General features: G+C 36.6%; 1 protein-coding gene across 10 annotated transcripts in view; it reads left to right on the forward strand.

The window, feature by feature from the left end:
* The window catches only part of LOC127847992 (coiled-coil and C2 domain-containing protein 2A-like), a 71,710-nt gene that overhangs the window by 17,576 nt on the left and 29,776 nt on the right, over positions 1-24,358 (forward strand). For 9 of the 10 annotated variants that reach the window (XM_052380248.1, XM_052380253.1, XM_052380244.1 and 6 more), the window contains 16 exons: positions 1,401-1,490; positions 5,939-6,085; positions 7,501-7,669; positions 9,449-9,588; positions 10,992-11,126; positions 12,416-12,502; positions 12,861-12,983; positions 13,668-13,724; positions 14,304-14,324; positions 16,364-16,431; positions 17,237-17,377; positions 19,453-19,609; positions 19,959-20,039; positions 20,756-20,955; positions 21,281-21,373; positions 21,818-21,902. In XM_052380248.1, the coding sequence (XP_052236208.1) occupies positions 1,401-1,490; positions 5,939-6,085; positions 7,501-7,669; positions 9,449-9,588; positions 10,992-11,126; positions 12,416-12,502; positions 12,861-12,983; positions 13,668-13,724; positions 14,304-14,324; positions 16,364-16,431; positions 17,237-17,377; positions 19,453-19,609; positions 19,959-20,039; positions 20,756-20,955; positions 21,281-21,373; positions 21,818-21,902 (1,794 nt within the window). The remainder of the gene's footprint in view (positions 1-1,400; positions 1,491-5,938; positions 6,086-7,500; positions 7,670-9,448; positions 9,589-10,991; positions 11,127-12,415; positions 12,503-12,860; positions 12,984-13,667; positions 13,725-14,303; positions 14,325-16,363; positions 16,432-17,236; positions 17,378-19,452; positions 19,610-19,958; positions 20,040-20,755; positions 20,956-21,280; positions 21,374-21,817; positions 21,903-24,358) is intronic. The other variant, XM_052380247.1, reaches the window with a different exon arrangement.

A 24,358-nucleotide genomic window follows, 5' to 3' on the forward strand; every position in this document is an offset into this window, starting at 1 on the left:
AGAAGAGTTTTTCTCAGAAGGAAATGTTCCTTTTTTTCTTCACATTTAATAATTGTATCACAACTGTAAAAGTATTAGAGGTACTGAAAATGTACTGGCAAAGCAGCTTAAAGAAAATATGTTGCTTTCAATTTTTTCCAAAGAAATTATTATTTATTATCTAAAAGACCTGATATTCTATTGGCATTGGTTATTTCCACAAAAAGGGAGTTGACTGTAAGGAATTTGCCACTTGTTTTTGTCATCTCAACATTTATTAAATTGCCTGATCAACTTTTGTTTTATAGCATAGTGTAAGGTGTGTAGCAGCTCAATTATAATGTTAATTTGTCTGTTGCAAATTATGCATTGTGCACATGGAACTGTGTTATTCACTTGTCCAAATGAAATGAGCCTAGTTTTGAGAAAACTGGGCTTAATGCAAGTGTTTAAAATGTAATTCCAGATTAGCATGTGCAATCTGCACAGGCTAATCAGGGACGACACTTTCCGGTTTTCTGATATTTTGCGTTTAAAGAGAGCCTCTTCTTAGTGAAAATCCTATTGAAGTGGAAAGTGTCTGTCCCAGATTAACATGTGCAAACTCTACAGGCAAATCTGGGACGACACTTTACGCACATGAATTAAAAGTTTTCCCAGAGCAAAGCAAAATTATGTTTTCACCTCAGGTTCTCTTTAAAATATTTTTCACTAAAAAATAACAACATGAAACAAATGTTCAAAATGCAAAAGAACTTAATGATACCATTATTAATGTATTTTACATCATTTTCACACCCAAATATTGAACTGGTCTTAGGAATAGTATATAGTATTCAAGAGAATTATTTACTTGTCTAACAGCAAGGTCAAAAGATCCACTTAATAATTTTGTAACATTTGTGATTGTTTTTTGCTCAACAATGTTTAGTTGTGATATGCGTGTAATATTTCACCACTTAACACCATGTGATATGAAATACTCATGTTTTTAAAGGTTTCTTACCAAGCGTGCAAAAATAAATGTTGTGCTGTTAAAAGTGCACTTAGTTTAATAGATTCAACATTAACTTATGTTAAAAATTATAATTATATCAATGATACAAATAATTACCTGTCAACAAGCAATCATTAAATTATTTATTTTTGTCATTATTTTAAGTCACTGACAAAAATTTACATGATATTTAACAAATAGAAGAACTGTTAAGCACCCTGTCTTTGGGACCCTATTTTGGGAAAACTCTTGTCTTTTTCTGTTCAAATTATTTTTCCCTTGTAATATGCTTCAATAATTTCAAATGCTTTTCATACTCAGACACATGTCTAATATTTGCAATAACTTAATATTATTGCGTTATTTTTATTAACATTTTTACAAGCTACACTCACACATTTCAAAGATGTATCTCATTTTTTAGATTGACGAAAATGAGCTTGATAGAATCACAGAAGAGAAGAGGCTTCAGAGATTAGAGAGACGGAAGAAAATGCCTGCAAAGGGCCGAGAGGTAGTTATGTTGTCTTAACCCTTTACTCATTTTTACGCCTTTGTAGTCCATTAGACAGTTAATTTTAATTGAAGACCTTTCCTACTAAATTCAAGTTTTAAAGGCTTCATTTCCAACCATTGGATTCTGATGATCAACAAACAGCATGAAACCTTAACAGACTGCGAGTTACTTGCAGGCTTTTCTGGTTTTATGCTGTTTGCACATAGCCATTTTCACTTTGCTTCTGAGTGGGCAAGAGTTAAATGTCATGTCAGTGTTTATTGAAGTTTGATTATTTCCAAAGCTGGGTAAAGCAGCTCTCAAGATTGTTTCCATGGAAACGAAGGAAGCCTCATTCTGGGAAATCTAGACTTAATACATGTTTGTTAAGTCTCGTCCCAGATTAGCCTGTGCAATTCCCTCCAGCTAATCAGGACAAACACTTTCCACTTACCCTGGATTTTCATTTAGAAGAAACCTCTTTTAAACAAAAAATCCCATTAAAGATGAGTGTACTATCCCTTAGAGGCCTGTGTGGACTGCATCTATTAGGTTAAACTTTGACAACACTTTATGCATATACATTAAGCCCAGTTTTCTGATACTCAAATACTTGGAGTCTCTTAAAAGATTCCAGATAAAAACCAGAACCTCCGTTTTCCAGCATGTCCCTTACACCTTTCCAAACTCTCTAGGCTTGACACATTATTTAACAGTTGCGACTGGTGAAGCAAGGATCAGCAAATTATAAGTTCATACTTCAGTGGTGAATAACAGATTGTAGTGGCATAATCCAGTTAATTATCTTTCAATTTCTAAAACCAACTATTGACCAGCATTTGTACTGCATAGGCTAATCAGGGACGACACTTTCTTCCTAGATTGGATTTTTGTGTAGACGAGACTTTCTTTTTACAAAAAATTCCATGAAAGCCAAAAGTATTGTCCCTTAATATCCTGATAAGACTGCACAGGCTAATCTGGGATGACACTTTAAGCACATGTATTAAGCCAAATTTTTTCAGAATGTGGCTAAATTTTAGACATACAAAAAGAAAAAGAAAACTGTTTCTGCAACTGGTCAATTTCGCATCAGATTTAAAGGTGGTCAATTGATGAGCTGAACATATGAGCCCAGCTTTTGGAAAACAGAAATTACTGCATGTGCTAAAGTGTCAAACTTCGCAGTTTGCAGGCTAATAAGGGAAAATGCTTTCTGCGTTAACTGGAATTTCTCTAAGAAAAGACTTCCTTTAAATGAAAAATACCATAAAAACAGAAAGTTTCATCCAAGATAAGTCAGCGCATTCTTCTCGTGTATGCATTAACCCTTTGAATGCTGGGAAATTTGTCTGCTGCTTAAATGTTGTCTGCTGAATTTCTAAAATTAGCATTTTCATCGATTTTTTTCAAAGAATACTATCAGAATAGCAAACAGTTTGGATCCTGATGAGACGCCACGTTCTGTGGCGTCTCATCTGGATCCAAACTGTTTGCAAAGGCCTTCAAAATTCGGTCCCGGCACTGAAAGGGTTAAGCCCAGATTTCCCAGAGCGAGGATCATGAAATAGATGCCTCAAACTATTAAAGATTCAGTGAACTACCCTACGCCTTTGGCTGTATTCTGTAAGGCAAGATAAAATATGCTGAAGAAATCATATATTTATATTGAAAAAGTCATTTAATAATATTATTTCCCCCAAATGTAAAATACTGTATATTTCATTTTAAGTTCTAAATGATTGATTGATACATTTAATTTTGAATTGGTGACTTTGGATCTTTTCATACACAATACTAGAATTGCGATACCTGAAGGGTTTGGCGGGATGGAATGAGTGGAGAGATCAATTAATTTGAAAACTGATTATTATTGTGCATTTGATAATGGCAAAGAAGGATATCGATAGAAGCAAATAAAACTAGACAAAAATGCTGATTTTAATCCATGCAACAACTTTGGTGAGTAGAACAAGAGCCAGTAGAGGTTTGACTTTTATCAATTATATGTCAGTGAATAAAAAGTGTGTTAATAGAAGAATTGTTTATCGACAAAAATTTACAATATCGGAAATAATAAATGCTGCATCATTCCAGACGTACATGTATGGGTACACATTTCAGTTAATTTAATCTGTTTTTGGCTATTGTTTTTAACAATTAAACGCTAATATTTTGATGATCTCATGACAGTTTTTAGCTCATCTATTTTTTGAAAAAAAATTATGAGCTATTGTCATCACCTTGGCGTCGGCGTCCGGTTAAGTTTTGCGTTTAGGTCCACTTTTCTCAGAAAGTATCAATGCTATTGCATTCAAACTTGGTACACTTACTTACTATCATGAGGGGACTGGGCAGGCAAAGTTAAATAACTCTGGCGTGCATTTTGACTGAATTATGTGCCCTTTTTATACTTAAAAAATTGAAAATTTTGGTTAAGTTTTGCGTTTAGGTCCACTTTTTTCAGAAAGTATCAATGCTATTGCATTCAAACTTGGTACACTTACTTACTATCATGAGGGGACTGGGAAGGCAATGTTAGATAACTCTGGCGTGCATTTTGACAGAATAATGTGCCCTTTTTATACTTAGAAAATTGAAAATTTGGTTAAGTTTTGTGTTTAGGTCCACTTTATTCCTACAGTATCAAAGCTATTGCTTTCATACTTGCAACACTTATTAACTATCATAAGGGGACTGTGCAGGCAAAGTTATGTAACTCTGACTGGCATTTGGACGGAATTATGGGCCCTTTATACTTAGAAAATTGAAAATTTGGTTAAGTTTTGTGTTTTGGTCCACTTTACCCCTAAAGTATCATAGATATTGCTTAAATACTTGGAACACTCGCAAACTATCATAAGGGTACAGTAAAAGGACAAGTTGCATAACTCTGGATGTCATTTTTACGGAATTATGGCCCTTTTTTGACTTAGTAACTTTGAATATATGTTTAAATTGTGTGTTTCGATCCACTTTACTTCTTTAGTATCAAGGCTATTGCTTTCAAACTTCAAATACTTTCATGCTATCATGAGGTTACTGTACCTGGCAACTCTCAAGGTCAAATTATTTACTTTTGCTAAAATTGCCATAACTTCTTTATTTATGATTAGATTTGATTGATACTTTGACAAAACTACTCTTACCTGACATACCACAATAGACTCCACCCCCCCCCCTCCCCGAATCACCCCCCCCCCTTTTTTTTCTTTTTTTTTAAGATCATCTCACAAATGACCACCACACCCTCCCACTATATCCCCCCACCCCCCCCCCCCAAATTATTTTTTTTGAAACGGTTTAAAAAACACAAATATTTATTTTTATTATTTTATGTTTGAAATACCGTCCAACCATCGCACCCAAGAAATTGAAAATGAGAGTCCCTTCACCTTTAAAAAGAAAATAGATGAGCGGTCTGCACCCGCAAGGCGGTGCTCTTGTTTACAAATGTTGTAAGATAATTAGAATACCTTGTTAATGCCAGTGTGTACTTGAATTTATTCAACTCGTCTCAGAAAGGCTTACACGGCTTGGCAAGCCTCGCCTTGTAACACCTTTTTAACTCATTGGACTTATTCAAGTACACAATGACATAGTATATTGTCATGTCTATTTGAACAACCACAAAAGGTATTTGTTATTTCTGTTTGAACAACCACAAAAGGCAGGCATTTTTACTTTGTATTGATGATATTTAAACACAATAATTTCCATTAAAAAATATTTAACCCCAAAATACTCAAAAACAAGAATTTTCCCAGATATGCCAACGTGTAGATCATGTTCTGGATCATAAACATGTGAAATTTTGACAAAATGTATGGTCCCGTTTTCAATTGACTCAAATCACTGACTCTGATCACCGTGGCAACTGAATGAAAGATAACCCTCATAAACATTTGTTCAATTGTACGTCATTATACGACGTTCAATATATCACTTATTCCATATGAGCTGGGCGATGGGAAAATGGGGCTTCATTCAAATGGGTGATGTGTCATCCCAGATTAACCTGTGCTGTCTGCAGAGACTGATCAGGGATGACACTTTCCCCTAAGAAGAGACCTCCTCTGGGGTTTTTTAATGCCCCAGAAGGAGTGCATATAGTGATTGCACTGTCCATCTGTCAGTCCGTCTGTCTTTCTGTCACACTTTGCGTTTAGGTTTCGAAAAATGCTCATAACTTCTATGTCGCTTCAGATGTAACTTTCATATTTGGTATGCATGTGTATATGGACAAGGCCTTTCCATACGCACACAAATTTTGACCCCTGTGACCTTTACTTTGAACTTAGGGTCCGCGTTTAGGTTTTGAAATCTGCGTTTAGGTTTCGAAAAAGGCTCATAACTTCTATCAAAGTGTTTTTCGGTGGCATATGTCATCCTATGGAGACAGCTCTTGTTTATTAATAAAATCGCGTTATCAAGTATCGTAAAAATTCTCTTTCTTCCCATTGCAGGGTTTTCAGATGCCCACAGCGGAGGAAGCGTTTGACTTCTTCACACGGGAATGGAAGGACGAGGAAAAGGAGGAAGTGGAGGAAGGTGTGGAGAAAGCTGAGACAGAGAAGGCGGAGAAGAAGGAGGGGGAGGAGGCTGCAGAACAGGTGAGATTTGAGGGGGTCAGAGGTTAGATATGAGGGGGAAGTCGGTTAGATATGAGGGGAGAATGATGTATGTATGAGGGGGATAATAGAATGGGAAGAGGCTAGATGTAAGGGGGGAATGATGGATTCATGTATGAAAGGGATGCTGGAAATGGAAGAGGCTAGATATAAGGGGGAACTGATGCATGTATAAGGGGGATATTGAATGGGAAAAGGCTAGATATAATGGGGAATGATACATGTATGAAGGAGATGCTAGAATGGGAAGAGGTACGATATAAAGGGAAATAATGCATGTATGAAGGGGATGCTAGAATTTGAAGAGGTTAGATATGAGGGAAAAGGATGCATGTATGAGTGAGATGCTAGAATGGGAAGAAGTCAGATAAAAGGGAGGAATGATGCATGTTTGAGGGGGATGCTAGAATTGGAACAGGTCAGATATAAGAATGATGAATGTAGGGGATGCCAGAGGGAAACATTTGCTTAGGGGAAAAGGTATGGGTTGAATGGGACAACTATAGAAGGGAATGTATAGCGCGAGAGAAGCATTTTAGCTAAGGAAGTGGTTTTGTTGAGACCTAATGGGACACTGATAGCTTTGGAGGTGGAACAGGCTGAGGTCTTGGGGGTTATGAAGCTTTTGATGAGGTAAAATCTTAGAGGGGGGGGGGAAGATATATAGCCTTGCTCTGTGATTACTGGGCTTAATGCAGTCCGCACAGGCTTAGACATTAGAAATGACACTATCCGCTAGTATGGAACTTTTTGTTTAAAATAAGTCTTGACTAAACGAAAATAAAGTCTAGGCAAAAAGTAAACACTCAGATTCATCTGCATTGTTGTTTCTGACCTCTAGCAGTTTCTATTGTGTGGTTAAAAAAGCTTAACATGGAAACTGCCTTGACTGGCTGCCGTACACAATTCAAAGTGCACTTAAGAATTTGCCAAACATACTGTTAAGTTATGCCCCAAACATCAACATGTTGACAAAATACATCACAGACCAAAAGCAATTTTACTTCATCATATGTTTACACCTGCTAAGTAAAAGTGAATTTTACAAGCAATTCTCCAACAAGGCTTAAATGGAAGTATGCAACACCCTGTTGCCCCTTGGGGCCACTATGACCCCTCGGACCCCCACCATGCCCCCTTTTGATCTGATCACATGTTTGTAAAGCAAGTAGTTTCAATAAATTGTCTAATTTATCCAGATAAATTAGTTAAAACATTTTTGGAAACACAGTTTTAAAAGAAAACATATAGTAGGAAATATTTAACATACGCTATATTTAAAATATGCCACAGGGATAATACAACTGTGTACATTAGAGTGCTCTGATAACACAAAGAGCACCCTGCCCTTTTTGAAGTCCTAGCTAGAGCACTGACAAGCCAAATATTATTTTCAGGAAGGGGCCCCAAAACCTGACAAACCGGAAGACGAGCAGCCATTGATAACGCAGGATGATGAGATGGTGTCCGACCTGCCCACTATGATGTGTGCTGCATACACGCCGGATATCAATGAGCAGATCAAAAAGGAGGGCGAGATTTACTTTGTGCCGTCTGCAGCTGAAAGTAAGTTAGCCTTGCTTTGGGAAGATAGGGCTTAATGCTTGTGTGTAAAGTGTCCTTCCAGGTTAGCCTATTCATTAGTGTAAAGTGTCCTTCCAGGTTAGCCTATTCATTAGTGTTAAGTGTCCTCCCAGATTAGCCTATTCATTAGTGTAAAGTGTCCTTCCAGGTTAGCCTATTCATAAGTGTAAAGTGTCCTCCCAGATTAGCCTATTCATTAGTGTAAAGTGTCCTCCCAGATTAGCCTATTCATTTGTGTAAAGTGTCCTTCCAGGTTAGCCTATTCATTAGTGTAAAGTGTCCTTCCAGGTTAGCCTATTCATTAGTGTAAAGTGTCCTTCCAGGTTAGCCTATTCATTAGTGTAAAGTGTCCTAACAGATTAGCCTATTCATTAGTGTAAAGTGTCCTTCCAGGTTAGCCTATTCATTAGTGTAAAGTGTCCTTCCAGGTTAGCCTATTCGTTAGTGTAAAGTGTCCTCCCAGATTAGCCTATTCATTAGTGTAAAGTGTCCTTCCAGGTTAGCCTATTCATTAGTGTAAAGTGTCCTTCCAGGTTAGCCTATTCATTAGTGTAAAGTGTCCTTCCAGGTTAGCCTATTCATTAGTGTAAAGTGTCCTCCCAGATTAGCCTAGGCAGTCTGCACAAGCTTATCAGGGAGGACACTTTCAGCTTGTATGAAATTTTCTGTTTACAGGAAGTCTTTACTAAATGAAAGTCCAGTCTATGTGGAGATTGTTGTCGGTGATTGGCCTCCGTGGACTGCTTAGGCTTATCTGGGACGACAGTTTTGGCAAATGCATTTAAGCCCGTTTTCCGAGAGTGCCACTCAAGTGTAAATTAAGTTATTGTTGAGATTTTTCTTAAATCAAAATAAAATATTAAGCAAACATAAGGCTTGCAGATTGTTGACATCTAGGACATTTTGGATTTGGAGATTGTTGATATCTAAGACTTGGAGATTGTTGACATTTTGGACTTGCTGATTGTTGACATTTTTGACTTGCAGATTGTTGAAATTTTGGACTTGCAGGTTGTTGACATTTTGGACTTGCTCATTGTTTGCATTTTGGACTTGCTGATTGTTTACTTTTTGGACTTGCCGGTTAATGATTGACATTTAGGACTTGCAGATTGTTGACATGTTTAACTTAAAGAATGTTGACATTTAGGGCTTTCAGATTGTTTAGTTAGGTTTCCAGCTGATACCCATGGGCTTATGCAGTTTATTTTCATAATTCTGCTACTACTGTCTTTTTTCATAATTTGTGAATTTTCAAATTTTCTCTAGTCTATGTATGATGATATACAGGTTTTTATTGTACTAAATGCCAAATGGATCAGCTTAAACTTTAAATTTCTACTAGTGCTTTTTTAGAACATGTTTTATCTTTATTTTTTTTAAACTTTGCGATTCATACATGTTTTAAACACCAAACACATTTCTGTGTAAATAAGTTCATCATATCAGTGAGTCTTGCTATGATCTGTGTCGATCCCTAGCATAATAAACTTAATTTTTTATACAATACTTTCCCAATATTCTCTTTATTTTTTTTATTTTTTTTCTATGTACCACTGCTAACTTCGTAAAACAATGATCTATTCCTTATCTCTTCCCAATAACACATTGCTTAAATGGAATTTTTGTTGATGGAAGTCTCTTCTTAGCAAAAATCCAGTTTAAGCAGAAAGTGTTTTCCCTGATTAACCTGTGTAGACTGCACAGGCTATCTAGGACAACACTTTAGGCACATGCATTAAGCCCTTTTGTACCACGCAGTTCCGGCCACTCAGAAGGTGGGAGCAGACTTCGAGGTACGTAGGCTAGAGGATGAGGGATTCTACGTGGGTAAGCGTCCGTCTGCAGGCTCCAGGAACCAGAACAGAATGGAGCACAGGCTACTCAAGGAGATTGAAAAGGTAGGACTAATACACTAATACATATTTGTGGTCAAAATTGAGCTGAAATCCCCCCCCCCCCCCCCATAAAAAAATTAACTAAATTTCAGCATTGTGTTAATTTCTCTATCGAGCTCAAAGAGTTGAATCTAAGTCAATAATATATTGAACACATTTTTATTCTCATTTTTAGCTCGGCTGTTTTTCGGAGAAAACCCGAGGTATTGTCATAGCCAGCTCATCGTGTCATGTTGTGTCCGTCGTTGTTGTCCGCCGTCTGCGTCGTGCTAAAACCTTAACATTTTGTCAAGGTTTTGAACATTGGCTCTAAAATCAAAGTCCTTCCACCTACAACTTTGAAACTTCATATGTAGTTCCACCTTGATAAGTTCTACATGACACACCTATATTTTTGTCACTAGGTCAAAGGTCAAGGTCACTGTGACCTCTAAAACAAAAAAAATTCTGACAAGCTTTCATTTGTTCAAAAATGCACCCGCAGCCCAGCGTGGCACCCGTTATTCGGTGCTTTTGTTACAGTATTTGTTATCAAAGAATCCTAGCAATACAAATTTCCAACTTTTAGACAAAAATGGTGAAAAGAAACTCTGTAACAGTTTTAAAGTTGGGCATTTATTTCATTTTCTCTTCAAAGATAATAAATTAACATGATTTTAAAGGTTTAACAGAAGAATTAAAACAGTACTTCCTCATATGCCTTTCAATGTCACAGATAAAAGATCTATTATAATGTTAGTATGAAGTTCTGCCAATAAATAGATGCCTCGTTAAACTTAAGATTTATTATGTATGGCAAATCCATCAATATCCTTTTTTGACAAAATGCAATTGTTTTTGTGAAATCATTATTGATTTATAGAAAATAAACACACAATTGTACATGTTTTGAGGGACTGGTCAATACATTAAATTAATCATTTTTTTTACAAGGGGTAAGAAGTGATTTTGGCTTTGGGAAAACAGGGTTTAGTGCATGTTTGTAAAGTGCCTTCCTATATAAGCCTGTGCAGTGTGCACAGGCTAATTAGGGATGAAACTTTCCACCTGACCTGGATTAAAACGAAGAAGAAACTTCCTTTTAACGAAAGATACCACAAAGCGGTTGTTTTCCCAGATGGTGGCTCATGTATTCTAACTTTAACCCTTTCAGTGCGGGAACCGAATTTTGAAGGCCTTTGCAAACAGTTTGGATCCAGATGAGACGCCACAGAACGTGGCGTCTCATCAGGATCCAAACTGTTTGCTATTCTGATAATATTCTTTGAAAAAAATCGTAGAAAATGCTAATTTTAGAAATTAAGCAGACGACATTTTAGCAGACGACAAATTTCCCAGCATGCAAAGGGTTAAGCAGGCTGATCTTTCCATAAACCAAAGGAGGCTCAAATGTTTGTACTTTTCAGGGCCGAGAGAGTAGCCGGGCATGGTTTGGAGAGGACGGACGCCTGCTAGCCCTGCCTGACCCCCTCAGATCCCTCCCCTCACGACCCCCCATGCCCGAGGAGGTGGAGCCCGTCCTGAAGCTCGACTACAAGAAGGTAGGGCTTTTAACCCCCATTCTTTTCCTTCTTTGAGAATGTGTGGTTTTCACAATTCTGAGAAGTTTGTGACTGATTTTTTCACAATGTTGAACAGTTTTTTGGGCTCATTTATTCACAATGATGGATAGTTTGTGACTCATTTTTTTACATATTGAGGGGTCAAATGCCACTTCGTAACACCAGGAAAAAACCCTGAGTACTACTACCTGAGAGTAATGCGCAGTCTTTTCAGGTTCTAAGCTGCTTGCATCTTATCGTTATCTAAGGGTTGAAAATGAAGCCTCTAAAAAACTTGAATCTGTTAAGAAAAGTCTTCAATTTTATTTGAGTTTCTAAGGTTCTACAAACTCGTCAAAATGCATATTTTTGGTAAAGGGTTTAAAATCACCATTTCAGTTATGTCTATATTGTTCATAGGGTGCTTTGTCAGTGAATTCTTATACCACTGTTTAACCCCTTAGTTTTAATAAATTTGATCGTTGAATATAACTTGCCAGGGAGATATTCGTTTAATTGTGTGCAAAATGTTCTCTACGCATACTTATTCAATCATTTAGTGCACCCTTTTCAGCTCAGAAGCAAAGGTAAAATGGCTTATATATGCAGGCAACAAAAAACCAGAACACTTTACGCATGTGCATTAACCCTTTCAGTGCGGGAACCGAATTTTGAAGGCCTTTGCAAACAGTTTGGATCCAGATAAGACGCCACAGAACGTGGCGTCTCATCAGGATCCAAACTGTTTGCTATTCGGATAGAATTCTTTGAAAAAAAACGAAGAAAATGCTAATTTTAGAAATTCAGCAGATGCCATTTTAGCAGAAGACAAATTTCCCAGCATGCAAAGGGTTAAACCCTGTTTTCCTAGAGCGTTGCTCATTTATATAGCCATTCTTCCCTTACTGCTGGTTCAAGTACGGCAGTTGTCAGTTGCTGAAAAATGTATGTGCCCTTATTACTGGTAATTCAGCGGAACCAGGAAAAGATAAAGATGGGTTAACATACTTCCCAGATATGACTTAAATAATGTTGAAAACGGCAACACTTTAAATGAACAATCAAATAATTAAGTTTTGTTCTGGGAAAACTGCAGTCCATATAGGCTAATGAGGGATGACACTTGTCAGTGAAACTGGATTTTTGTTTGGAAGAGACTATCTTTAAACAGAAAAGTTTCCATAAAAAGCAGAATGTAGCATCCCTGATTAGCCTGTGCAGACTACACTTTTAAAGCCCAGTTAAACCAGGAGGAGGTTCAAACAATTGCCCCCTTTGCTTCCGTACAGGCTGTGATCCGTGAGTTTGACAACCGGTACATAGACGGCACCACAGAGGGCATCGGCCACTACCAGTTGGACGTGGACCTCAACCAGGTCAGGGAGTTTTTGCCCAAAATTACAGCCTATCACAGGCTGTTTCCCAAAATTCAAAAAGTTTTCCCCAAAAATCTGACCTAAATTTTTCAAAATAAAAGATGCCAAAATTTTCTAAAAAACAATTTTCTTAATAATTGGCTTGTTGAGTTTATTATACAGTGATATAATTCTGTAGCTCTTTATAATATAAGTTTAAAAATGCAGTTCAACATGCATTTATTAATAATTGGAATATTGTTATTTATAATCATATTAATACTGTTTTATTTTTCCCTATATTATGGTTAATTGCTGTATATTTTGCAATTCAAAAGGCTTTGGCTATAAAATATAACGCTATACAAACACCCTGCAGGTGTTCTTCACGCACCACCACCTGTACAGCAAGGAGCACGCCCTGGCACAGAAGCTCACCAGCCTCTACGAGCAGTATGTGATCAGGGAGAGGAAGAACATGACCGCGTACCTAGGGGAGAAGGTATGGGAGCTCATGTTGTTTAGTGTTAACTGCATTTTGTATGAGTTGCATTGAAATGCATGGCATTCTAAAAATAGATAGAAGATAAAATAAATGTGTGGTTAAAAAAATCACAAGTAGAAAGCTTAATTTGTTTGCTTTTTGACTCTATGTTTAGATAAAACTATGAAATTATTCGATTGTAAAAGTTTATACTGTACAGTTTCAAATGTGCTCCGATATGTATGAGATGCTTTCTGCAAAATCTGGGCTTAATGCTGGAGGGTAAAGTGTAGTCCCATAAGCCTGTGCAGCCTGCACATTCTGATCAGGTACAACACTTTCCTCTTTTATGGAATTTTGGTTTAACCCTTTGCATGCTGGGAAATTTGTCGTCTGCTATAATGTTGTCTGCTGAATTTCTAAAATTAGCATTTTCTTCGATTTTTTTCAAAAAAATACTATCAGAATAGCAAACAGTTTGGATCCTGATGAGACGCCACGTTCTGTGGCATCTCATCTGGATCCAAACTGTTTGCAAAGGCCTTCAAAATTCGGTTCCCGCACTGAAAGGGTTAAAGGAGTTCGGGTCTCTTCTTAATAGAAAAATATTTCACTTGCACAATTAGTGATTGAATCATGTTAGAGTGACAAAATGTTTGCAAGTGAGTGAATGCATTAAAATGTTAATTTTTTCTTATTCAGTTAAAGGCATTGAAGAACTCCGCCCTTCACCTTCAAGACCATATTGCAGCTCACAAGGTTTGTTAAAATTTAGTCAATAAGTTGATGGTACTTCCAGTTCAAGCTCACAAGTACCAGTGCTGGGTGAATACTTTTATAAACAAACCAACAGATTCCAGATGTTGATGAAACATTTTGAGAGATTCTGCACTGTAGGCATTCAGTTAGTTATGTACACCAGTATTGTGAACAGGTCAATATATGCTCAGTTTGACTAGAAAAAAATTTTGCGAGTCTGTTTGTTGTTTGTGGTAAGGCAATTTCATTTCTGTGTGTACATTTTTATTCTCTCGAAGCCAAAAATGTAAAAGTTTGTGATGCTATTCAGCAAATAGCATTGATGTGAATTTTGTTAACTTACTGTTTTTTAACAAATAATGAAATGTTTCGTTTTATTCTATCGTTTATTGACAAAAATGATCAAACATACTTTTATTTATTTATGTGACTATATTAGATAAAACGCTTTTGATAATGAACATAAATATAACACATATAATCAATGTGTTAAAATTTTAAGGTAGTTGATTTTATCGATATCTCATTTGTCTGCTTCTACCTTAAGACATGTCAAATGTTATACTTCAACATAAACAGGTTAACTTCAGCATATATAGTGTAAGTAAAATATTGTTTATTGTTGACAGCTATTATACTTGTTTTAATTTATTAATATTTTTATTAATTTTATAAACAAGCAAGTCATAATTCATACAAATAATTGCCTTAAATGTTGTACATCTTACTTTGAAAAATCCTTAAATTTGAATATATGTATGACTTCAGTTGTAATTTTATTGGTTTTCAAGGGTCAACTTAACTTGTATTTTGCTTTTCTTAAAAAAAAACAGTTAATATTTTCTCTATGTAAGAGGGATGTGACCCTCCTTGCCTCCCTCCTTAAAGTTAGTTTTATATATACAAAATTATTCAAACAGTGCTCATACATATAAACTATATCAGGCAACTATTGCTTTTGTTTGGCTTTTTGGCTTTTAATTGTTTTTTATGTCCCCCACTATAGTAGTGGGGGACATATTGTTTTTGCCCTGACTGTTGGTTGGTCTGTTGGTTGGTTGGTTGGTCTGTTGGTTGGTTTGCGCCAACTTTAACATTTTGCAATAACTTTTGCTATATTGAAGATAGCAACTTCATATTTGGCATGCATGTGTATCTCATGAAGCTGCACATTTTGAGTGGTGAAAGGTCAAGGTCAAGGTCATCCTTCAAGGTCAGAGGTCAAATATATGTGTCCAAAATCGCTCATTTTATGAATACTTTTGCAATATTGAAGATAGCAACTTCATATTTGGCATGCATGTGTATCTCATGGAGCTGCACATTTTGAGTGGTGAAATGTCAAGGTCAAGGTCATCCTTCAAGGTCAGAGGTCAAATATATGTGGCCAAAATTGCTTATTTTATGAATACTTTTGCAATATTGAAGATAGCAACTTGATATTTGGCATGTATGTGTATCTCATGGAGCTGCACATTTTGAGTGGTGAAAGGTCAAGGTCATCCTTCAAGGTCAGAGGTCAAATATATGTGGCCCAAATCGCTTATTTTATGAATACTTTTGCAATATTGCAGATAGCAACTTGATATTTGGCATGCATGTGTATCTCATGGAGCTGCACATTTTGAGTGGTGAAAAGTCAAGGTCAAAGTCATTCTTCAAGGTCAAATATATGGGTCAAAATTGCTCATGTAATGTCACTTCTGCAATATTGAAGCTAGCAATTTTATATTTGAAATGCGTGTGTATCTCAAGGAGCTGCACATTTTGAGTGGTGAAGGGTCAAGGTCAAGGTCATCCTTCGGTGTCAAATGTCATAAAGGGGGACATTGTGTTTCACAAACACATCTTGTTTTGTGTTTTTTTTCAAAAAAACATGCAAGACCTATTTATATGGAGCCTGTTATAGCAGTGTTTTATCTAAAGGCTTTAAATTCCCTAATAATGATATTAAGCATGTATTTGAAGGTATTTTCCATATCATCCATTCAGCAGCAATGTCATTTTCAGGGCTGTAAAACTAGCATGCATTGGAAAATAAAATTTATAAAATTACATAATGTTTAATGCCAAGATATTTGTTCATTCATTAACATAAGTCTTGTGGTGGTAAAAACACCATTGTGAAAAAAATATGCCAAGTAAACTAAGAAATAAAATAAGCCCTGCTCTGAGAAAACAGGGCCTAATGCATGCTGGGAAATTTGTCGTCTGCTAAAATGTCTTCTGCTGAATTTCTAAAATTAGCATTTTGTTCAATTTTTTTCAAAGAATTCTATCAGAATAGCAAACAGTTTGGATTCTGATGAGACACCACGTTCTGTGGCGTCTCATCTGGATCCAAACTGTTTGCAAAGGCCTTCAAAATTTGGTTCCAGCACCGAAAGGGTTAAGTGTCTTCCCAGATTAGCCTGTGCAGTCTGTGCAGGCTAATCAGGGATAACACCTTAGCTTTATGATATATTTTGTTGAAAAGAATTCTCTTCTTAGTGAAAGTCCATTTTATGCAGAAAGTGTTGTCTCTGATTTTCCTGTGAGGACTGCACAGGCTAATCTGGGACGACATTATATACACATGCATTAAGCCCTGTTTTCCAAGTGCAAGGCTCACATATTTTTTTAAATACTTTGTTTAACAGAGTGAGTACAACCTGACAGATCGCTCCAACTATGATAGACGTCTTCAGGACTACAGGGCAGAAATCATGTATGTAACTGATTGTGAAAGCTTAATACTAGGAAATACCAGGAGTAACTCGCAGGCTGTTCAGGTTTAATGCTGTTCGCAGCTCGTCAGTACCTTAGCGATATAAATGAAGCCTTTAAAACTTGAATCTTGTCAGAAAGGTCTTTAATTTATTAGGATATTCTAAGGAACAGAAAACACGTCAAAGTACATATCTGAGTGCTAAATTGTTAATTTATTGTCCCCTATGGTTTGCACTCTGTGTGTCCGTCAGTCCGTGAGTCTGTCAGTCAGTGAGTCTGTCACACTTTTCTGGATCCTGCGATAATATTTTTTCATGAAACTTGAAACATGGATAGATGGCAATATGGACATTATGCACGTCATTTCATTTTGTTTGTACATCAAAAGTTCTGGTTGCTATGGCAACAAATATATTTTTAAAAAATTAAGAAAAAATCTGGCATGGTGGAGCCGGTAGGGGACATATATTGCTTGGCAATAGTGTTGTTAACACTGACCCATTTCCAGAGGAACCCGCCAGGTTTTTAATGCATGTGCATAAAGTTTCATCCCAGATTAGCCTGTGCAGCCAACACAGGCTAATCAGGGACAGCACTTTCTTTTTTATACAATTGTTCATTTAAAACTCTTCTCTTGGAAAATCCAATCCAGGCAAAAGTGTCGTCTCTGATAAGCCTGATTAGCGGACTGCACAGGCTAATCTGGGACTGCACAGGCTGATCTGGGACTGCACAGGCTAATCTGGGACTGCACAGGCTAATCTGGGATGACACTTTAGACACATGCATGAAACTGATTGCAGTCAGACCCGCCAGCAGCGTGACCGAGAGGAGAAGACAGACCGTACACTGCTACGGCACATCCTGGCCACGTGGAAGGCGATCAAGAAAGAGCGGGAACTGCAGACGTTTACCAACACACCTGTCAAGCTGCAGATCAGGAAGTGAGTCCAGTGGAAAGTGACCTGGGCTAGAATTCACCAATGTTTTAAATATTATTTATAGACTCAGACTTATAATAATAAAGAAAAGAATCGAAATATCGTTTTATCCATAATTCGTATAATAAACTAATCACATTCAATATAAAGAGAACTACACAGAGATCATTTTTCACAAATTTAATATGATTCAATATCTCTAAAAAATTGATTTTTAGCGAGGCTGTTTTCGGAGAAAACCCGAGCTATTGTCATAGCCAGCTCGTCCGACGTCCGCCATGCTAAAACCTCAACATTGGCTCTAAAATCAAAGTGCTTCCACCTACAACTTTGAAACTTCATATGTAGATGCACCTTGATGAGTTCTACACACCACACCCATTTTTGGGTCACTAGGTCAAAGGTCAAGGTCACTGTGACCTCTGATATCAAACTTTAACATAGGCTCTAAAATCAATGTGCTTCTACCTACAACTTTGAAACTTCATATGTAGTTGCACCTTGATGAGTTCTACATGCCACACCCATTTTTGGGTCACTAGGTCAAAGGTCAAGGTCACTATGACCTCTAATATAAAACTTTAACAAAAACCTTAACATTGCCTCTAAAATCAAAGTGATTCCACCTACAACTTTGAAACTTCATATGTAGATGCACCTTGATGAGTTCTACACGCCACACCCATTTTGGGTCACTAGGTCAAAGGTCAAGATCACTGTGACCTCTAACAAAAACCAAAAAAACATTTTCTGACAAGCTTTCGCAGCCGAGCGTGGCACCAGTTATGCGGTGCTCTTGTTAAATTTGGGAAATATAAGTCTGAGTCTATTTTGTAGACTTAAAATGTTTGTGAAAATGGGCACTGCTCAGTTATAATGAAGGGGTTCTGAGATCAACCAGGGGTGGCAAACTTGTATTATATTATTGTAATATAATATTGTAATAATATTTTTATAATTATGCCCCCCCTAGAATGGCATATAGCAGTTGAGCTGTCCGTCAGTATGTCAGTATGTGTGTATGTCAGTCTGTCCGTCCGTCCGTCGGAAAAAACAGCTTTAACGTTGGCCATAACTTTTGCATTATTGAAGATAGAAACTTGATATTTGGCATGCATGTGTATCTCATGAAGCTGCACATTTTGAGTGGTGGAAGTTCAAGGACAAGGTCATCCTTCAAGGTCAAAGGTCAAAAAAAGTTTTTTTAATTTCAAAGCGGCGTTCTCACGAAGCTGCACATTTTGAGTGGTGGAAGTTCAAGGTCATCCTTCAAGGTCAAAGGTCAAACAAACAAAAACAAATTGTATTTCAAAGCGGCGCATTAGGGGGCATTGTGTTTCTGACGAATACATCTCTTGTTTATTGTATTATAATATTGTAATATTATGTGACTAGCCTTTTTGCAACAATATTTTGAGAATATTGAGCCTGAAGTCAAACATTTTAAATACATAAAATAAATGTAAACTAAATGATCAAAAGTTAAAACTCTTAGTTTCTTGGCACGGTTTGGTTTCTTGTTATAATTTATGAATTTTAAGATTCAAGATCACATAAACCATAAAGCATAGGAAATGTGGGCTTAATGCATGAGCATAAAGTTTCCTTTCAGATTAGCCTGTGCATTCTGCACAGCCTAATCAGGAATGAAATATTCTGCTTTTATTGTATTTTTGTTTAAAGGAAATCTCTTAGCAAAAATTCAGTTAAAGCAGGAATTTTTTTTTTGCCTGATAAGCCTTATCTGGGATGACACTTTAGGCACAGCACTCAAATGCAGTTAACTCTTTCCCTCTGAGAGGCAAAGTAAAAATGTCTGTTCAGGTTTTCTGCTGTTTGCTGCTCATCAGTATCTAAGGGTTGGAAATGAAGTCTTTAAAACTTGAATCTATTAAGAAAGGTCTTTATTTTAATATAACTTTCTAAGGGACCACAAATGCATGAAAATACGGATCTAAGAGGTGAAGGGTTAAATAAGTATCTAAGTGGTAAAGGGTTAAATATGTTATCTAAGTGTTAAAGTGATATATACGTATCTAAGTGGTAAAGTGTTGAGCTGCATGCTTACTGCTCTTCAGGGAGGATGGGAACAAGGTGGAGGATGAGCGTGTCTGGAAACAGGAAGTCCTGGCAGAGATTGAAGAGCTGCGCGATGAACATGAGCGGGAGTACAAGCGCAACATGCTGACTTATGAGGAGGAGATGAAACGCTACCAGAATCAGATACAGGCAAAGGTCAAAGTCCTAAAATGTCCCTTTCCCTTCGAAAGCAAAGTGAAAGTGGCTTAATGCAACCAGCATGAAGCCTGCGAGTTGCTTGAGTCTGTTCAGGTTTTATGCTGTTTGCTTCTCATCAGTATCTAAGGGTTGAAAATGAAGCCTTACAAACTTGAATCTGGTAAGAAATGTCTTAAATTTTATTAAATTTTCTAAGGAAGTACAAACATATCAAAGTGCATATATATGATATGTTTGAGTTATGACGGAATTTTGAGGTTTTCATCTGAACCTGATTTTCCCATTCCAAAGGGACTCTGACTCATTCCCAAAATGGTGAAAAGAACACAGTGTCATTCTGTTACAGGCTGAGGCTCAGAAGAGGGTTGACAAGAGGCGCAAGAAGATCGGGTCAAAGCAGAGCATAAGGAGTGGTGCTGAGGATGATGTAAGTAAAACTTTGGCCTCGTTCTGGGAAAACTGGGCTTAATGCACATGCATAGTGTTGTCCCAGATTAGCCTGCGCAATCGGCACATGCATTAAGCCCGGTTTTCAAAGAAAGAGGCTCACTTAATCTTTTTTTTACTTTTATGAAGCATTTAATTCAATGCAATCTATTGTATAAGAAGCATTTTGCTGAATTGTTTGTTTTGACAACGGTAGAAATATGATAGGATTTAAAGGCCTAATATAATTAATTGCAAATGTAATCTTTTGTTGATTTTATTTGCGAGTTAAATTATTCAAAGCAAATCAATCCTATAACAAAGCCTACAGTTCAATAAAATAAAAGAAGCACTACTTTAGGAAAACATAAAAGACTAGCATGATAGCAAATTGTCTTTTTTTGCAGGTTCACTTCATATTTTTTTCAAATCAATTCAATTCTATCGGGAAGCCCGACATTTGTTCTCAAAATAAGCCTCATTGTGGGAAAACAGGGCTTCGTGCTTGCACGTAAAGTGTCATCCCAGATTAGTCTGGGCAGCCAACACAGGCTAATAAGGGACAACTTTTTCTGTGTAATCTGGAATTTTTATCAAGAATAGCAAACAATACAATAAAAGCGGAAAATGTCGTCCCTGATTTGGGATGAAACTTTACGCTCATGCATTAAACCCCATTTTCTCAGAATGCTGTTTAAATAATCATATCAAAAACAGGAGCAGCATGAGAAAGACCTAGAGCTCCTGTCAGAGGCTGATCTGACGCTCCCTGATGAACCAAGCCATTTTGACGATGCCACGGTGAGGGAATCCGTTGAAAAGAAGGCGAGAGAGAACCGCAGACGCCCCGGCGAGCCTAAACTGCATCTCGAGCTCTCCAACACGGCCACAATCACTCCAACACAGAACTGCAATCTGTATGTATGACTTTAGCTTGGAATAGGAAAATGGGGCTTCATGCATGTACATTTAGTGGATTTTTGCTAATGGAAGAATGGTATTGTAAAGGAAAAATACAAGAAAAGCACACAGTGTCATCTCTGATATTTCTACTCAATTTTTCAATTTTAGTAATTTTATATTGATATATTGGTATGTTTTATGCCCTGTCATTAAAAAAAATGTTTCTATGATTTTTAGTTCCCTTTATTTACTGCCTCATAGACACTTTAATATGTGTTAATTATTTCATAATAGACATATCACATCCTTACAAGCATTAAATTCATGTCTGTCAAACAGGGACGAGCAAAGGAGAAGAGCAGACGTCTCCAAGTGCATGATATTTGTGAAGATCCTCTTTAATAACAAGGAGGTCTCAAGAACTAATATGAAGTAAGATTCGTTTCTATTTCTTCTCTCCTTTGTATTCTGATTTTGAAGCCAGTAAAATAGCATTGAATCTAAAAATATTATTTATATCATTAAATCATTAAATTTAGGTAAAAGTGACCAAATTTATGTTTAGTTTAAGAGTAAACATATAAACAGATTATACTTTTTACAGTCATTAGTCACACTACATTAAAAACAATAACATTTACTATTGCAACAAAACAGCCTTTAAAAAGTGAAAGAACATTTATATTGAATTTTTGAAAGACAAAATGTATCAAGACAGTCTCAATAAGCATTCAGCGTTTCATGCTATGGAATGTAAATGGTAGGTGTAAAAAATTATTAATACAATATTTAAAAACACTGACTCTAGCCCAGAAATTATTATTCAAGACGTCAGAAATACTGAAAAGTGTTTCATTTGGTTTTCCATCTCTGCAGGCCTCTTTCCCAGGACTTCAAAGTGAGTTATGGTCAGATATACAGCATGAAGATCGTCCAGTGGCCGGAAAGCATCGCATTTCAGGTATCATTTCTCACATGAAAAGCATCCCATATCAAGTAAGAGTTCTCTTTTTACATGAAAAGCATTACATATTAGGTACGAGTTCTCACTTTTACATGGAAAGCATAACATTTCAGGTTACTTTTCTTTTTTTTTCATTGAAAGCATCACATTTCAGAAAACACTCCTTTCTATTAAAAACATTGCATTGCATGTTGAATTTCACTCACTCACATTCAAAGCATTAAATTTTAGGTTACGTTTCACTCTTTTGCATTAAAATCATCACATTTAATGTTGGACTCATATACCTTGAAAGCGTTATATTTCAGGTGACATTATATTGACTTACTTTAAAGGCATCATACGTCAGCTAACATGCCTTTATTGTTTACTTTAAAATCTTCACTTTTCTGGTAACACTCTGCTTCATAACTTTTTTTTAGCTCGGCTGTTTTCGGAGAAAACCCGAGGTATTGTCATAGCCAGCTTGTCGTGTCGTGTCGTGTCCGTCGTCGTCCGCGTCGTGCTAAAACCTTAACATTTTGTCAAGGTTTTGAACATTGGCTCTAAAATCAAAGTGTTTCAACCTACAACTTTGAAACTTCATATGTAGCTGCACCTTGATAAGTTCTACATGCCACACCCATTTTTGGGTCACTAGGTCAAAGGTCAAGGTCACTGTGACCTCTAAAAGAAAAGAAAAAAATCTGACAAGCTTTCATCTATTCAAAACTGCACCCGCAGCCGAGCGTGGCCCCCGTTATGCAGTGCTCTTGTTACTTTAAACTACTGTATGTAAATTACAATCCTCTGACTTCTATTACTGTAAAATTATATGTGTTTAGGGACACTAATTTTGTGGATCTGCTCAAACATGAAATCAAATGTTCAACAAAGGTTTTTATGTGAAATAGAATTATATTAGACATGATAAACATCCACAAATATAGGAATGTACCCCATCTTAGGTATAGAAGAAATTTCATGTTCATATTATTAAATGATTTTACAGTGTTTTAAGAATCACATTTAAGGTTACATTCCACTTACTTTCACCGGCTTATTTCATTGGGTTTCTTATTGTCTGAATTAGTGGTTCAGTTTCTACTTTTTTAACATTCTTCATATATCTCAAATAAAATGCTTACCGTTAAACAATTATGCACGTTTTCTCAAGGTCCATGAATGCATAGGGCTGGGGAGCACACTGGTAGCAGAGTTATGAGCCTCTATCCCACCATTGACTGATTTTAGTTGTTGTTTTATTTTAGCTCACCTGTCACGAAGTGACATGATGAGCTTATGTGACCATGTGATGTCCGGCGTCCGTTGTGCGTGTGTGCGTGCGTGTGTCCGTCAACAATTTGTTTGTGTAGACAATAGAGGTCACAGTTTTCATCCAATCTTTATAAAATTTGGTCAGAATGTTTATCTTGATGAAATCTGGGCTGGGATTGTATTTGGGTAATCTGGGGTCAAAAACTAGGTCACTAGGTCAAAAACTAGGTCAAATAATAGAAAAACCTTGTGTAGACAATAGAGGTCGCAGTTTTCATCCAATCTTTATGAAATTCGATCAGAATGTTTATCTTGATGAAATCTGGGTTGGGATTGTATTTGGGTAATCTGGGGTTAAAACTAGGTCACTAGATCAAAAATTAGGTCACTAGGTCAAATAATAGAAAAACCTTGTGTAGACAATAGAGGTTGCAGTTCTCATTAAATCTTTATGAAATTTGGTCAGAATGTTTATCTTGATGAAATCTGGGTTGGGATTGTATTTGGGTCATCTGGGGTCAAAAACTAGGTCAGTAGGTCAAATAATAGAAAAACCTTGTGTAGACAATAGAGGTCACAGTATTCATCCAATCTTTATGATATTTGGTCAGAATGTTTGTCTTGATGAAATCTGGGTTGGGATTGTATTTGGGTCATCTGGGGTCAAAAACTATGTCACTAGGTCAAATTAAAAAAACAACTTTTGTAGACAGTAGAGGTCACAGTTTTTATCCAAACTAAATTAAATTTGGCCAGAATGTTAATCTTTATCAAATCTGGGTTGGGATTGTATTTGGGTCATCTGTGGTCAAAAACTAGGTCACTATGTCAAATCATAGAAAAACCTTGTGTAGACAATAGAGGTCATAGTCTTCATCTGATCTTAATGAAGTATGGTCAGAATGTTAATCTTGATAATATCTGATTTTGGATCGTATATGGGTCATCTGGGGTCAAAAATTAGGTCATCGGGCCAATTCTAGTAAAACCTTGTGTAGATGAAAGAGGTCACAGTTTTCCTCACGTCTTAATGACATTTTGTCAGAATGTATTAATTAATGAAATCTTTCTTGGGATTGTATATGGGTCTGATAGAATTTAAGTTGATGTAGCAACGTTAGTCAGGTGAGCAACTCAGGGCCATCATGGCCCTCTTGTTTGTCTGATGTTGCAGTCCAATTTAAATTGTATTAACG

This window comes from Dreissena polymorpha, chromosome 10 (genome assembly GCF_020536995.1).
Source record: "Dreissena polymorpha isolate Duluth1 chromosome 10, UMN_Dpol_1.0, whole genome shotgun sequence".
In the NCBI taxonomy this organism is placed as follows: Eukaryota; Metazoa; Mollusca; class Bivalvia; order Myida; family Dreissenidae; genus Dreissena; species Dreissena polymorpha.